Source organism: Mauremys reevesii, linkage group 4 (assembly GCF_016161935.1).
Source record: "Mauremys reevesii isolate NIE-2019 linkage group 4, ASM1616193v1, whole genome shotgun sequence".
Lineage (NCBI taxonomy): Eukaryota > Metazoa > Chordata > Testudines > Geoemydidae > Mauremys > Mauremys reevesii.
In genome coordinates this window covers 40,084,254-40,096,542 of record NC_052626.1, presented here as the reverse complement: position 1 = coordinate 40,096,542, position 12,289 = coordinate 40,084,254, and the positions used below count along the sequence as shown (strand labels likewise).

Genomic DNA, 12,289 nt, shown 5'->3' with positions numbered 1-12,289 from the left:
CAGGATCTTATGATGTGCCATGTAGTGTAATGTTAAATAAAAATATAGAATTCTATGTAGAAGGACAGACAGTTTGGCCCCTCACCCAGCATAACCAACTTCAGCTTGGGGTGGCTGAAAGTTGTTGCCACCTGCTGGCTGTTCAATGTCTTGTGTGAAGGAACTGCTGGGTCTCTGTCCAGTGCCTAGTGACACAGGTGTCCAGCTCACAATTGTCAGCATCAGAATCACAGCCCCCACTTTCTTGTTGGCGGTCTCCACAACGGTGTCAAGTACTGACTAGTCTCTAGAGGGACCCCACCAGGTCAGGGATGAGGCACAGGGGTGGAATGGAAGGGATAAATGTGCAGAGCCACTACCCATGCTGTACCTGGTCTGTGGATGTAGGGTTTCAGTCTCTAGGAGGTTTTCCTGTGGGACTGGCTCTGTGAATCCTCGCCAGTGTGCTCACTTCTCTTCCTCTTCTCCTGGCAGATCAAAGAGCTCTTTGTGAGTTTTGAGGACACTCCCCTGGGAGCAGCATCCCTGGCCCAGGTCCACAAGGCGGTGCTGCAGGATGGGAGGACAGTGGCAGTGAAAGTCCAGCACCCGAAGGTTCAGGCTCAAAGCTCCAAGGACATTTTGTTGATGGAGGTAAGCCAGAACACCTTCTGTGCAAACATGCTGGGCTAGATTCACCCAGGTGGCAGACCACCACTGATCTCTCAGGGGGTATGAATATAGTGGCCTGGGCCCTGTATCCCAAAATGCTCTACAAAGATAAATGATGTGGTTAGACACTTACAAAAATAAAACACAAAATCAATGAGGGCTGCACTGTCAGGGATGAGATGGAGGGATTGGAATCTAGTGCTGGATGAGCAGACAGGGGAGAAAGGGAGCTTGGGGGAGGGGAAAAGGGAGAGAGTGAGGAGGTCTGTGAGAAAGACCTGAGTAAGTCCATGGAGGTTTCAGAAACAAGAGGCCAAGTCCTGAAATCCTTACACTGGCCTAACTCCAGTTAACTTCGGGATCTGGCCCAGAGAGGGCATTTTCTGACTGGATTCTGAAATGCATGGGGAGTAACTAGAGTTGTCTGATCATGGGGTTGAAGAGGTTGTGTTCTCCTGTGCATGTGAAAAGGTAGGCAGTGGCATCCTGCACATGGAGGGGTCCAGAGAGCAGGACCTGGGCAGGCTGAGGAGCAGAGAGTTGCAATAGCCAAGGTGAGAAGAGGAGGAGGTAAGTGCCCCTGGCATGGTCAGACCTGCTCAGCCTGCAGGTTTCCTTGCAGTCAGGGCTGTAAAAGTTACAATGAAAAAATCATTCCCTGTGACTGATTGCACCGTATTTCTGATTGCATCAGTCACTCGATGAGATCTCTTCTGCACTTTGCATGCAAGTTGCATAGAGGCTACATCATGGCATGCTTCGCTTAAGCCCAGGGCCACATGGAAGAGGCTGAGTAGAGTCAGGGCAGGAGGAAGAACAAAAAATATGACAAAGTGTGAGATTGGGACAAGAGGAAATTGTGTGTGAAGGATCCAGGGTCCAGACCCTTATGTAGGTCTACACAGCCTATGGGAGCGAGTCTCCTAGCTTGGGTTGACAGACTTGGGTTAGTGGGGTTCACACTAGGGCTCTAAAAATAGCTGTGTAGACAATGCTTTGAAGTTATGGCCCGGGCTCTGAAGCCTGGGCCTGCGGGCAGTGTAGATATACCCAGCGGCACATTCTCTCCATTACCATAGGCTGTTACCAGCACATTCCCCAGAGTGTAGCTGTGAAGCGCTAGATGGGATTTCTTTGTGCTTGTTGTACTATTAGGAGACATTTAAATAAATACATTTACAATGATTCTTCTCTGTTTTTAGAATAATCCCCTTGGGAAGCTTGAAACTAAAAAATCTATTTTCTTCCTGAAATTTATTATTCTCCTTCCTGTTCACATACTCTGGTTTGTCCTAGTAGGGATGCCAATAAGACTCTGTTATGTATGCACTTACGTTATTGTAGGGTCACTTGTGAGTGCTAGGCTGCATGCATTTGTTACTGTACAGTTGCTCATGAATGCTCCCTGCATACATTGTCTTGTTTTTGAAAGGTCTCTTGTAAGTGCTGGGCTGCACACGTTGACTTGTTGTTATTGTAGCGTCCTTTGTGTGTGCCTGGCTTTTGCACTGGGTTTTTTCAGACTGTATTTAGAGCCATGCTGATTTACATCATCTGAGGATCTGGCCATTTAAGAATTACTCAGACTTTGCAACTAGATAGGAGGTCGCATTTAGGACTGTTTAAATACTGATTGATCCAGTCTCCTACAGAGAGTGATGAGAGAGAATCAGAAAAGTGAGATAGAAAAGTTACAATTTCACTGTCTTTATTTGCAGGTTTCATAGCATCATTGCTGGCTCTTTAAAAATCAAGACAGCACCTGATAAATCCAGACGGAGATACTACTCAACTCTCCCTACATCAGTGGTTCTCAAACTGGGGCCACCGCTTGTGTAGGGAAAGCCCCTGGCAGGCTAGGCCGGTTTGTTTACCTGCTGCGTCTGCAGGTTCGGCCGATCGCGGCTCCCACTGGCCGTGGTTCGCTGCTCTAGGCCAATGGGGGCTGTGGGAAGTGGCAGCCAGCAAATCCCTTGTCCTGCGCCACTTCCTGCAGCCCCCATAGGCCTAGTGCAGCGAACTGTGGCCAGTGGGAGCTGTGATCGGCTGAACCTGCGGCCCCGGTAGGTAAACAAACCGGCCCGGCCTGCCAGGGGCTTTCCCTACACAAGCGGCAACCCCAGTTTGAGAACCACTGCCCTACATCCACCCTGTGATGGGTTGGGTCACAGAAACCCGCTTGGGACTGCCACCTGATGTGCTGAGACTACCGCTGAGCCCGTTTTTCCTGGCAGCTTGCGACTTCAGTACCCTGTCTTGTTGAGCCAGAGACGCTAGCCTGCTGCAAACACAGACCCAGGTCTGAACCACGTCCCCCACAAGCTGCAGACATAACTGAAAACGGCTTAGAAAGTGCTCCTGTCTCTAGCTCCCAGACACCCAGCTCCCAACGGGATCCAAGCCCCAAACGAATCCGTTTTACTCATTATAAAGCTTATACAGAGTAAACTCATAAATTGTTTGCCCTCCATAACACTGATTGATAGAGAAATATGCCCAGTTGTTTGCTCCCCCAAGTAATAATTACTTGTTCTGGGTTAATTAATAAACAAAAGTGATTTTATTAAGTATAAAAAGTAGGCTTTAAGTGGTTCCAAGTAATAACAGACAGAACAAAGTAAATTACCAAGCACAATAAAACAAAAACACGCAAGTCTAAGCCTAATACAGTAGGAAACTGAATACAGGTAAATCTCACCCTCAGAGATGTTCCAATAAGCGTCATTCACAGCCTAGACTCCTTTCTAATCCGGGCCCAATCCTTTCCCCTTGTAAAGTCCTTGTTCCAGCTCAGGTGTGGCTAGGGGATTTCTCATAACTGCCCCCTCTTTGTTCTGTTCCACCCCCTTACATACCTTTGGCACAAGGCAGGAATCTTTTGTCTCATTGAGTCCCCACCCCTCCTAAATGGAAAAGTACCAGCTTTAAGATGGATTCCAGTACCAGGTGACATGGTGTCCTGTGAGACCCCAATTCTTCATTCTTCCTGGTGTGACTCACAGGAAGGCTGCAAGTAAACAGCCATCTACAGTCAGTTGTCCTAGTTGATGGGAGCCATCAAGATTCTAAACCACCATTAATGGCCCACACTTTACATAACTATAACAGAGTTATATTTTATATTCCTAGTTTCAGATACAAGAATGATACGTTCATACAAATAGGATGACCATACGCAGTAGATTATAAGCTTTGTAATGATACCTTACAAGAGACCTTTTGCATGAAGCCTATTCCAGTTACATTATATTCACACTCATTAGCACATTTTCATAAAACGATATGGAGTGCAACGTCACACACCCTTATTCCAGGGCTGTATTATTCTAGACAGCTCTTGAAACGGGCCAGACAAATTGCTATTAAGTATGACCCTGTTAATTTTAAAGTCATTAAATAGACTTGAATCATTATTTTAAAAAGCAGAAAACAGCATATAAATGTTCTGATCACAAGCATCAGTGCAGTAATCCTACAGCCCTGGAAAGTTTTTGTGCACGCGTAAATGGAGATCACTGGTTACATTTCATTTGGGTGACATAAATTTGAGAGGATTTATGCCCCCAGACATAATGGGAGAAAATCATTCAATAAGATCTGAAACCCAGTGATTACATTTTTAAAAGGACACTGTGGACTGAGTTTAGGACTGACATTTAGATAAGAGAAGTTGGAGGGGGATGTGAATAAACGGTTTCACACAGCTGAACAGGAGCAGAAATGGTTCATGAATTTATTTTTGTTTTACATTTCAATGGTAGTTGCCTTTCTATGTGCTTTGCAAACATTCCCAGTGCAGTGCAGGAAACCCTAACTCACAGTGTTGAGCCAGGAAGTGAAACAGTCTAGATTCACACACAGACGGGTCTATTTTCATTTTCCTGGCTTAGTGAAGAACAAAACAGATGGTATAAACCATGCAAAGTGAATTACTTTTAAAAAAGTCTTTCCGTTTTAGGACTCTCAGGTGGCTTTAATAATAAACTGAATGATTTTTTTTTTAAAGATATGGATCCAGAGCCTCAGCTGCTGTCAGCTGGCCACTGAAATCAGTAGAGCTGCAGCAATTTACACAGTTTTACTTGAGTTTTATGCTGACTGTGTCCCTTAACTGAACACAGGAATTTTTTTGCTAGAGCATTTTATAACTAGGATTATGCCACCAAATGCAGTCTCCTGTATTTGAAGAACCATCTTGCTGGGTCATCCTCTATTTCCTGTAGGAAGGACTGTCCATCATTTGCCCCCCCTAGATTTCCTCTTTCTGGTCTTGTACTTTATTAAGTATTTCTGTAAACAGAAATGTCCATTAAACATTTAAGTTAAGATTTGCAAAGTCACCTAAGGAGTCTGACTGCCCAGTAACTATTCATTTTAATGGGAACTGGGTATCCAGATCCCTTAGGCAGCACTGCCAATTTCAGTCTGAAAGGTTAATAAGTCAAAACCCCAGGACAGCTGAGGGTGGGCTCTGACCCTTGTAGGGAGTGTTTTTGCAAGGGCTGCAGCCTTTTAGCTGTAAAGAAAATTGGCCTTCATTTCTGAACTGCCCAGTGGCATTTTCCTGTGTCAGCGAAGTTCTTGCTTAGCAGCGTGAGGAGTAACGTAAAGGTGACAGGCCTTATTTTAGATGTTCCTATTTCACATTAGCTGAAGGCCATTAAATGAAACTGAACAGTGACTCATCAAATCACAGGAATCAGACATTCAAAAAAGACCTTGCGGGTCACTTAGTCTGACCCCTTCAGGGGCCAGGATGATCACACCATACAGCCTATCCTCCAGGGCTTTGCCTTGTCTAGTTTTAAATGCACCATGCAGTGGAGCTCCTACTGCTTCCCTTGGGTGGCTTTTCTACCATTTAACAGCTCAGCAGGCATGTTGGTCACAGCTAGTGTGGGTGCAACAGACCAGACCTTGTCTTCCAGGAGAAGCCAGTTGCATCGCCCTGTTGCACTGTGACAGTGTATTAGCCCCAAAGTTATTTGGAGGTGTTTGTTTTTTTTTGGTCCTCAGGCAATCTGGGACAAAGCAGGTTTGCCCTGTGACAACAGAGGTGTGTACGAGAGAGCCATTCCGTAACTAGTGTGTGAGAGAGATGCACGTGCATTTCTGTGACTCATTCTCTCCCTTGCCAGGTTCGGAGCACTGAAGGTGGGAACTGTACTCAGCCTCAGTTAAGACCAAGGGGCTCCTGACTGTAGAGAAAAGAGGCCAGGCGCAGCTCTGGGTGCAGGGGGCTGCGTATTGCTGCCTGGTCCTATAATGCTGCCTGCTGAGCAGCTCGGGAGCAGTGGTGCAGCTGATCCATCACTTTCTTGATTTCAGATTCTCCTGCTGACCGTGAAGCAGATCTTCCCAGACTTTGAGTTCATGTGGCTGGTGGATGAAGCTAAGAAGAATTTGCCCCTGGAGTTGGACTTCCTCAATGAGGGGAGGAATGCAGAAAAGGTGGCCCACATGCTCAAGGACTTTGACTTCCTGAAGGTAGGAGAGCGCGTGCATGTCACATGTGTGTGTGTGTGCGCACGCTAATTTATGTGCATGCGCAGGCAAGAGTCAGGGATGGCACATCAGCTCACTGCGGGAGGACAATGATGTATAGCAACAATCTTCTGTTTTGAAGTGAATGTAATGCTGGTGATAGTGCTGGATCACCAGTGCTGGAGACTGATGGCCTGATCAGGCCCATCAATGTGCCTCATCGGTGACCTGGAGGAACCAGGTGGAGTGAGGGGAGTACAGTCCCCATGGCCCATTCGATGCTGGGCTTCTCACTGAGGCTGGCTAGGAACTGAGCTGAGACTCTCCAACTCATTTTCATACTGCAAGCCACTGAACACCTGGAAGATGGTAACAGCTTTCTGTCACTACCACTCTGGGCTGGTTCAAAATTTGGACTTGGGGATGAAAGTCCCTGTACCCTGTGACTCATCGTCTCTGAGCCATCCAGCCCTGCCCACATCTGGGTTAGATTGTCCCCTCCTGGGCCAGGGAGATTGATTCCATCAGGTCTTCGCCTTGTCGTGAGCACTGTGAATTTGCCATTAGCTGCTGGGCCATCTGATGGCACCTTTCCTGGGTTTCCTCTGAAGCAAGGGCTAGAAATGGAGTTCAAACAGAAGAGCTGGGCTGTAACTAATGAAGTCTGGGCGGTGTAGAAGGGAGCAGGTATGTTGAGCGAGAGAGCCCATGCATATTGCAGTGGGAGGAAGGACACTTCCCCCTCAATCCACCCCCACCGCACACAAATACCCTCACCCAGTGCACATATGGAACCCCTCTCCATGTGTGCACATCCATAGCCAAACACAGCTCCCCTATGCACACACTCTGTCCACCCTATGCACTGATGCACAGCTACAGCGACACACACATCTGTCTCCTCAAAAACCAACACTCATCTGCCTACATGCATACCTACATAGTCCTCTCATGCTCATCACCATATAGACAGCCATGTGAGTAAGTGCATATGCCCACAGGTCCCCCACTGAAATGCTCAGGGGTGTGCACAAATTTACCCCACATACACACACTGAAACTTGCATGCACAATGCCCATCCTCATGCTTCCACATGTGCATATAAACACACCTAGTCATATGCACACTCAGACACTGGCATGCAAATGCATTTGCGCACACACAAAGACATACGAACAAATGCACTCACATGACACAAGCACGTATGCATCAACACAACTCTCTCCCTTTGCCTTTCACTTCCTGGTGAAAGTGACAGATGCCCAAGACCATGTGAGTTTGCATCAGGTTTTGCAGGGTGTTGCTTCCCTAGTCCCTCCTGCCTGTCCTGTGATTCCTCATATCCTGGCTGTGGGCATGGGATGATCCTTTTGGAGCTCAGTGGCACCATGTGACTGCCTTTCCTAAGCACAGTTACAACCCAGTGGGACATTGGTGTGGCAGGAGGCCAAGTACCAACAATTCTGCTGAGGAGATGCTTATCAAAAGTGATGCATCTTGGAAAGCTGTGTCCATCGCTGTTGTAAGTAGGATATTATGGAGTAAATCCCCATGGAGATGGCCAATCAGGTCCTCATGGTTTAAAGAGCTGTCAGGATATTTACACAGGTAACAATAACAAATTGCTGCGAGATGGCTAAATAATGGATCCTCCCATCTGACCTGCCGATTCTGAGACGTGTTCATCAACACATAGGCAACAGGAGATTTGGGCTCCTGTATCATTAATTTTCCTAAACACACAACTAAGCTAGGGAGTGGATTTTTTGCTGTGAACCCAGCTGAGCTTCTAAAGCCAGAGATAAATTGTTTCCATGCACTGGCATTACAGCCAAACATCTGTGAGTAATTCAAGAATTACCAAAGAGTTTGCCTCGCATTTCCAAATGCTTGTATGGGGCTTAGTAACCCTCCTAACCCTCCACTGTAAATCTCAAGACGGGGATGAGTGTCAGCTTGGAATTGAAATCCTCTAAAGCCATTGGGATCAGTATGTTTAGGAGCTAGTGCTCCAGGTAACTGTAGGAGCTGGGGAACCTGTTAATTTTGGAGTCTGTGTCCAGTGGCTATGGGGCTTTTAAATTCCTGACAAGTTTCAAAATAATAAAAGTCCAGATGGGATGGATCTAGGGGAGACTGGGGGTAAGTGCACTTGCCTTTCATGTTGGACATATGGCCTCAAATCCCAGGCAGCTAACACATGAAGGTTGTAGGGAGCATTGCATAGCAGGACTGAGGAGTCCTGGAAGAGCTGGGTGAAAGGGACCTGGGCTAGAATAGCAGGGGCTGCTAGGGGACAGGATCGAGGCGTCGTGGGCATAGGACTGGAATAGCAGGACAGGCTGCAGGTCAGGAGTGAGGGGCATTCGTGGAGCTGTGAAGAGAACAAGAACTGGAGTTCTGGAGGGCAGCAGGTGGGGTTGAAGCCACTTTCACTAACCACAGCCCCTCAGAACTGAAGTTATAAAACAAATGCAGCCGGCTTAGGGGTTGTGATGAGCTACAGTGGCATGGCTGGTTCCCCTGGCCTCAGTCATACTAGGTGGGCAGCACTGCTTCTCTCTCCCAGGCTTGCCTCAGGGTCATGGACCCTTGCTGTGGGATTAGTGGGCCCACTCCATAGCATAGTGCATCCGTTCCGCTAAGGTGGCTCCAGTTTAGCCCTGCTAACGGAGGGTGCCATGAGGTGAAGCTCTCTCCAGTGGGAGCATTAGCAATCTGGCTTGCTCATCAACAGCAGGAGTCTCAGCCTGCACAGAATATGGTAGGAGGTGCAAGCTGGTGCTTATGGAAAAGGAGCCAAGCTGCTTTAGGACTCCGGTTATGCTGAGTCTCTGTGCAACACTCGGGCCACCTCTTTGTACCTCACTTAGACAATTTACTGCAGCTTGAGCAGAAAGCGCTGTGACGTTTTGCGGTTGTGTGACAGTGTCACATTTGCAATGAGATGCCTACGGGTCTCCCAGGGTTTCTGTGACAAACCCCTTATTTGTGAGGCTTAATTTTTCTCCCGTTTCAATTGCTGACAGCTTGAAGTGCATGGGGCTTGTCTGCCTGGGTCCATTGGTGTTCCAAAGGGCACCTTCGAGATACCAGTGATGATTACTTATCATTTATAGAGCTGTGTGAACAGTGCACAACAAATAAGAACAAGGGTTCTTCCCCAGAGGAACCGACAATGTGACTCAGATGCATGCGACAGGTAATAGTTAGAAGCCTGACCCTGAGAAGGGCTGAGCATCTAACAACACCCACGGACACCAGTGGATGTCGCAAGTGCTCAGTGCCTTGGAGAGCCAGGTCTTAAATGTGGACAGGAAATGGAGTTGCTGAGACCATTGTGGTTTTAAAGGGCCTGGTATTGGGTCTAGGTGCGTTGCCTCTGCCCACACTCACTGTGCGGTGGGGAGAGGCCTGTGGTCTTCAGTGGTTTTCACTAGCATTAAATGCAGTTAAAGTGACCAAGGAAAAGTACCCATGTGGGTGGATGTGGTGGCATCCCTTCTTGCAAATGGGGAGAGAACATGGGTCCTTTTCACCTCCACTATAAAGTTCCTTTCTTCCTTCCTCTTTTCCTCACTGGTGCATGACTCCCTTGCTGTTGCTGTTCCATGATTTGGCCTAACGCTCCATCATCCCATTCCAGGTCCCTAGGATCTACTGGGAGCTGTCAACCAGGCGCGTCCTTCTCATGGAGTTTGTGGAAGGCGGGCAGGTGAATGACAGGGCCTATATGGAGAGGAACAGCATTGACGTCAATGAGGTAAATTGTCACCCATCTCTGAGGTCGGACACTGAGGGTGTTGCATAGAGATGGAAATGGTGATGTTATTAGACGTGGTATCGCTGAGACTGATTGTCAATGAAGAACCAAAAAGGGATGACACGCACATAAATAGAACAGCATCTGTAGTGATACATCTGAGAGAGAACTCTCAATTCTTGTGCTTCAGGGCATAAGAGATGACCACTTGCTGGGATCAGAAAGGTCCTCCCCCCAACCCATCTACCTTGTAGGATTGCAGAGTTGTATGGATTGACTAAAGAGACTTCACATCTTTTTCTGCAGCCTGTGCTGTGGTTCGTTGTAGGAGACAGGACACTGTGTTTATCTTGCTTAGATAATAGGTGGACTGTTGGTTTGTTCCATGATGGCAATTCATGTTATTCTAGGAAACAGGGTCACCTTCTGACACAGCATCCTTCCTCTTCTCTCTCCTGCATTTTGGCAGAACTTTAACCGTCTTTAAAGTGGGGGTGCTGGTAGGACTTTTGCCTTTAAGTTGCAACATTGTTGGAATTTAGCTTACATCCCTAACTAGATTTAGGGGTCTCTGCTTGGCTTCAGATATCATCTTTTGAAAGAGCCATACAACTGAGGTCACAGCAGATCATGGTTATTAAAGAGTTTGCAAGAGTCACAGTGTTAACCTTAGTGTGCTGCCCAGATTCCAATTGGGTCATTATATTTTGCTTCCTTAAATCTCCTTCTCTAGTCCCCTCTGTGGTTGAAACTGAGTACAGTTTTCCTCTGCACTTCCTGACCTAAACAGTTGTATAATGTTGCTATACACTATTAAACAGTTGCCATGTTTCATCCCAGAGGTGGCAGCATTTCAGTGATGGGTGAAGTGTTTTCTATGTATGGCATGAAGTTGATAAAGCATTTTGGGTTCCTTGACATGAAAGGGACTGGAGGAAAGCAAGATATTACCTCCTGAAAGGGCTGAGAACAGGCCTGGGGGAAGGTTTTTGAGCCATTGAACAATGTGTCAACCCTCCCTTCCCAATCTGTGAGTGTTGATTGAGTCAGTGCTGCCAGCCTTTTCCCCTGTGCGCTATTGATGAGCCTCAAAGCACCACTTGGTTGACTGGCTATCAAAGAGCTACAGCATAAAATCAATTGTACTTAATCTGTCCCTCCGCTCGGCTCTGAAGTCTGGAAGCCTCATCCGTCCCCTCCCTTTTTATCCATGGCAGAGTTCACTCACCGTCAATTAAGGATGTTCCAAAGAACAGCTAGGGGAAGGGAACTATCTGTGTGTTAGCCCCTTCCAGGCTAGAAAGTTGTCTGTGTCCTCTCAACTGTCCCCAGAAGGCATCAGGCACCTCCCTGACTACCTTGGCACACAGAGTTATCAGGGAAGCATTGGGCAGGTGGGGACCAGGACTAGTGTCTCCCTACCCCTCCCAGCTGATCTGCATTTCACCTGTTCCTTTACGTTGTAGCAAACTGAGCCAATGCGAGGCAACAGTCCCTTGCCCAGTAAAGGGAGGCAGCTGCCTTCTGAAACATGTCTGCCGGGGAGTTCAAGTTAGGAAAGCGCAAGGAACAAAACAAGGCGAATCTTGATGCTGAATTGGAGAGGAGGCACGCCCCTCCCAGCCATAGGCTTCTTGCCGTCATGTTGGACAAGCCAAGGGCAAGTGCAGAGCACTTTGTATTTTCCCTGCAATATGGCTGGTCAGGCCCCCATTTTTATTCAGAGAGCTTCCTCACCTAGCTCACCCTGGCAGCGGACGGCGTAGTCTGTCACTCACTTACACACAGGTTCTTTGCATGGCACGTGCAGCTGGCTGAGCCAGTGGAGCCTCTCTAATAGCACTTGCACCCAAGCGCAGGGCTCCCCTCTGGGAGCTGCAGTTCAGGCCCTTAGCCTTGCCATGCACATTTGCATCCCTAGGCTGTGTCACGGGGTTCACTCCCCGCAGGTGCACCTCCTTGTGGCCAGGTGTGGTGTAGCGACTGTCTCCCCTATGGCACCCACTGACAATGGTCACTCCGTCGGGGAGGTGGTCTCCCTTCCTGCAGCTTGGCCCTCCAGCCAGGTAGTGGTTTAGTCCACCCCTTTCAGAATAACAGAGTCCAATCAAGCTATAGTCCAATGACCTTATAGTATGTCTTCCCTCTGTCTCTGGGCTCTGTGGTCCTTACTTTCTGGGGGGGTTCCCTCTACTGTTGGTTCCTGCCAAGAAACCCGGTAGTTGACAGCAAGGTCTACTCCCTCAAACTCCTTGCTGCCTCCCTGGATGGCTTCTTACTTCTTCTGTCCCCCCAAGAGTGAGTGCAGACTCTCTCCTGGCACCCCCTTTCTATTACAAACTTCTTGCCTTTATAATCACCACTCAGCCCCTCCCCAGCTGGCCTTCATT

The 12,289-nt window shown here is 47.9% G+C and overlaps 1 protein-coding gene across 6 annotated transcripts in view; it reads left to right on the top strand.

The window, feature by feature from the left end:
- The window catches only part of ADCK1 (aarF domain containing kinase 1), a 126,948-nt gene that overhangs the window by 96,107 nt on the left and 18,552 nt on the right, over positions 1-12,289 (top strand). For 5 of the 6 annotated variants that reach the window (XM_039538896.1, XM_039538899.1, XM_039538901.1 and 2 more), the window contains 3 exons: positions 475-633; positions 5,980-6,138; positions 9,783-9,899. In XM_039538896.1, coding sequence (XP_039394830.1) covers positions 475-633; positions 5,980-6,138; positions 9,783-9,899 — 435 coding nt within the window. The remainder of the gene's footprint in view (positions 1-474; positions 634-5,979; positions 6,139-9,782; positions 9,900-12,289) is intronic. The other variant, XM_039538897.1, reaches the window with a different exon arrangement.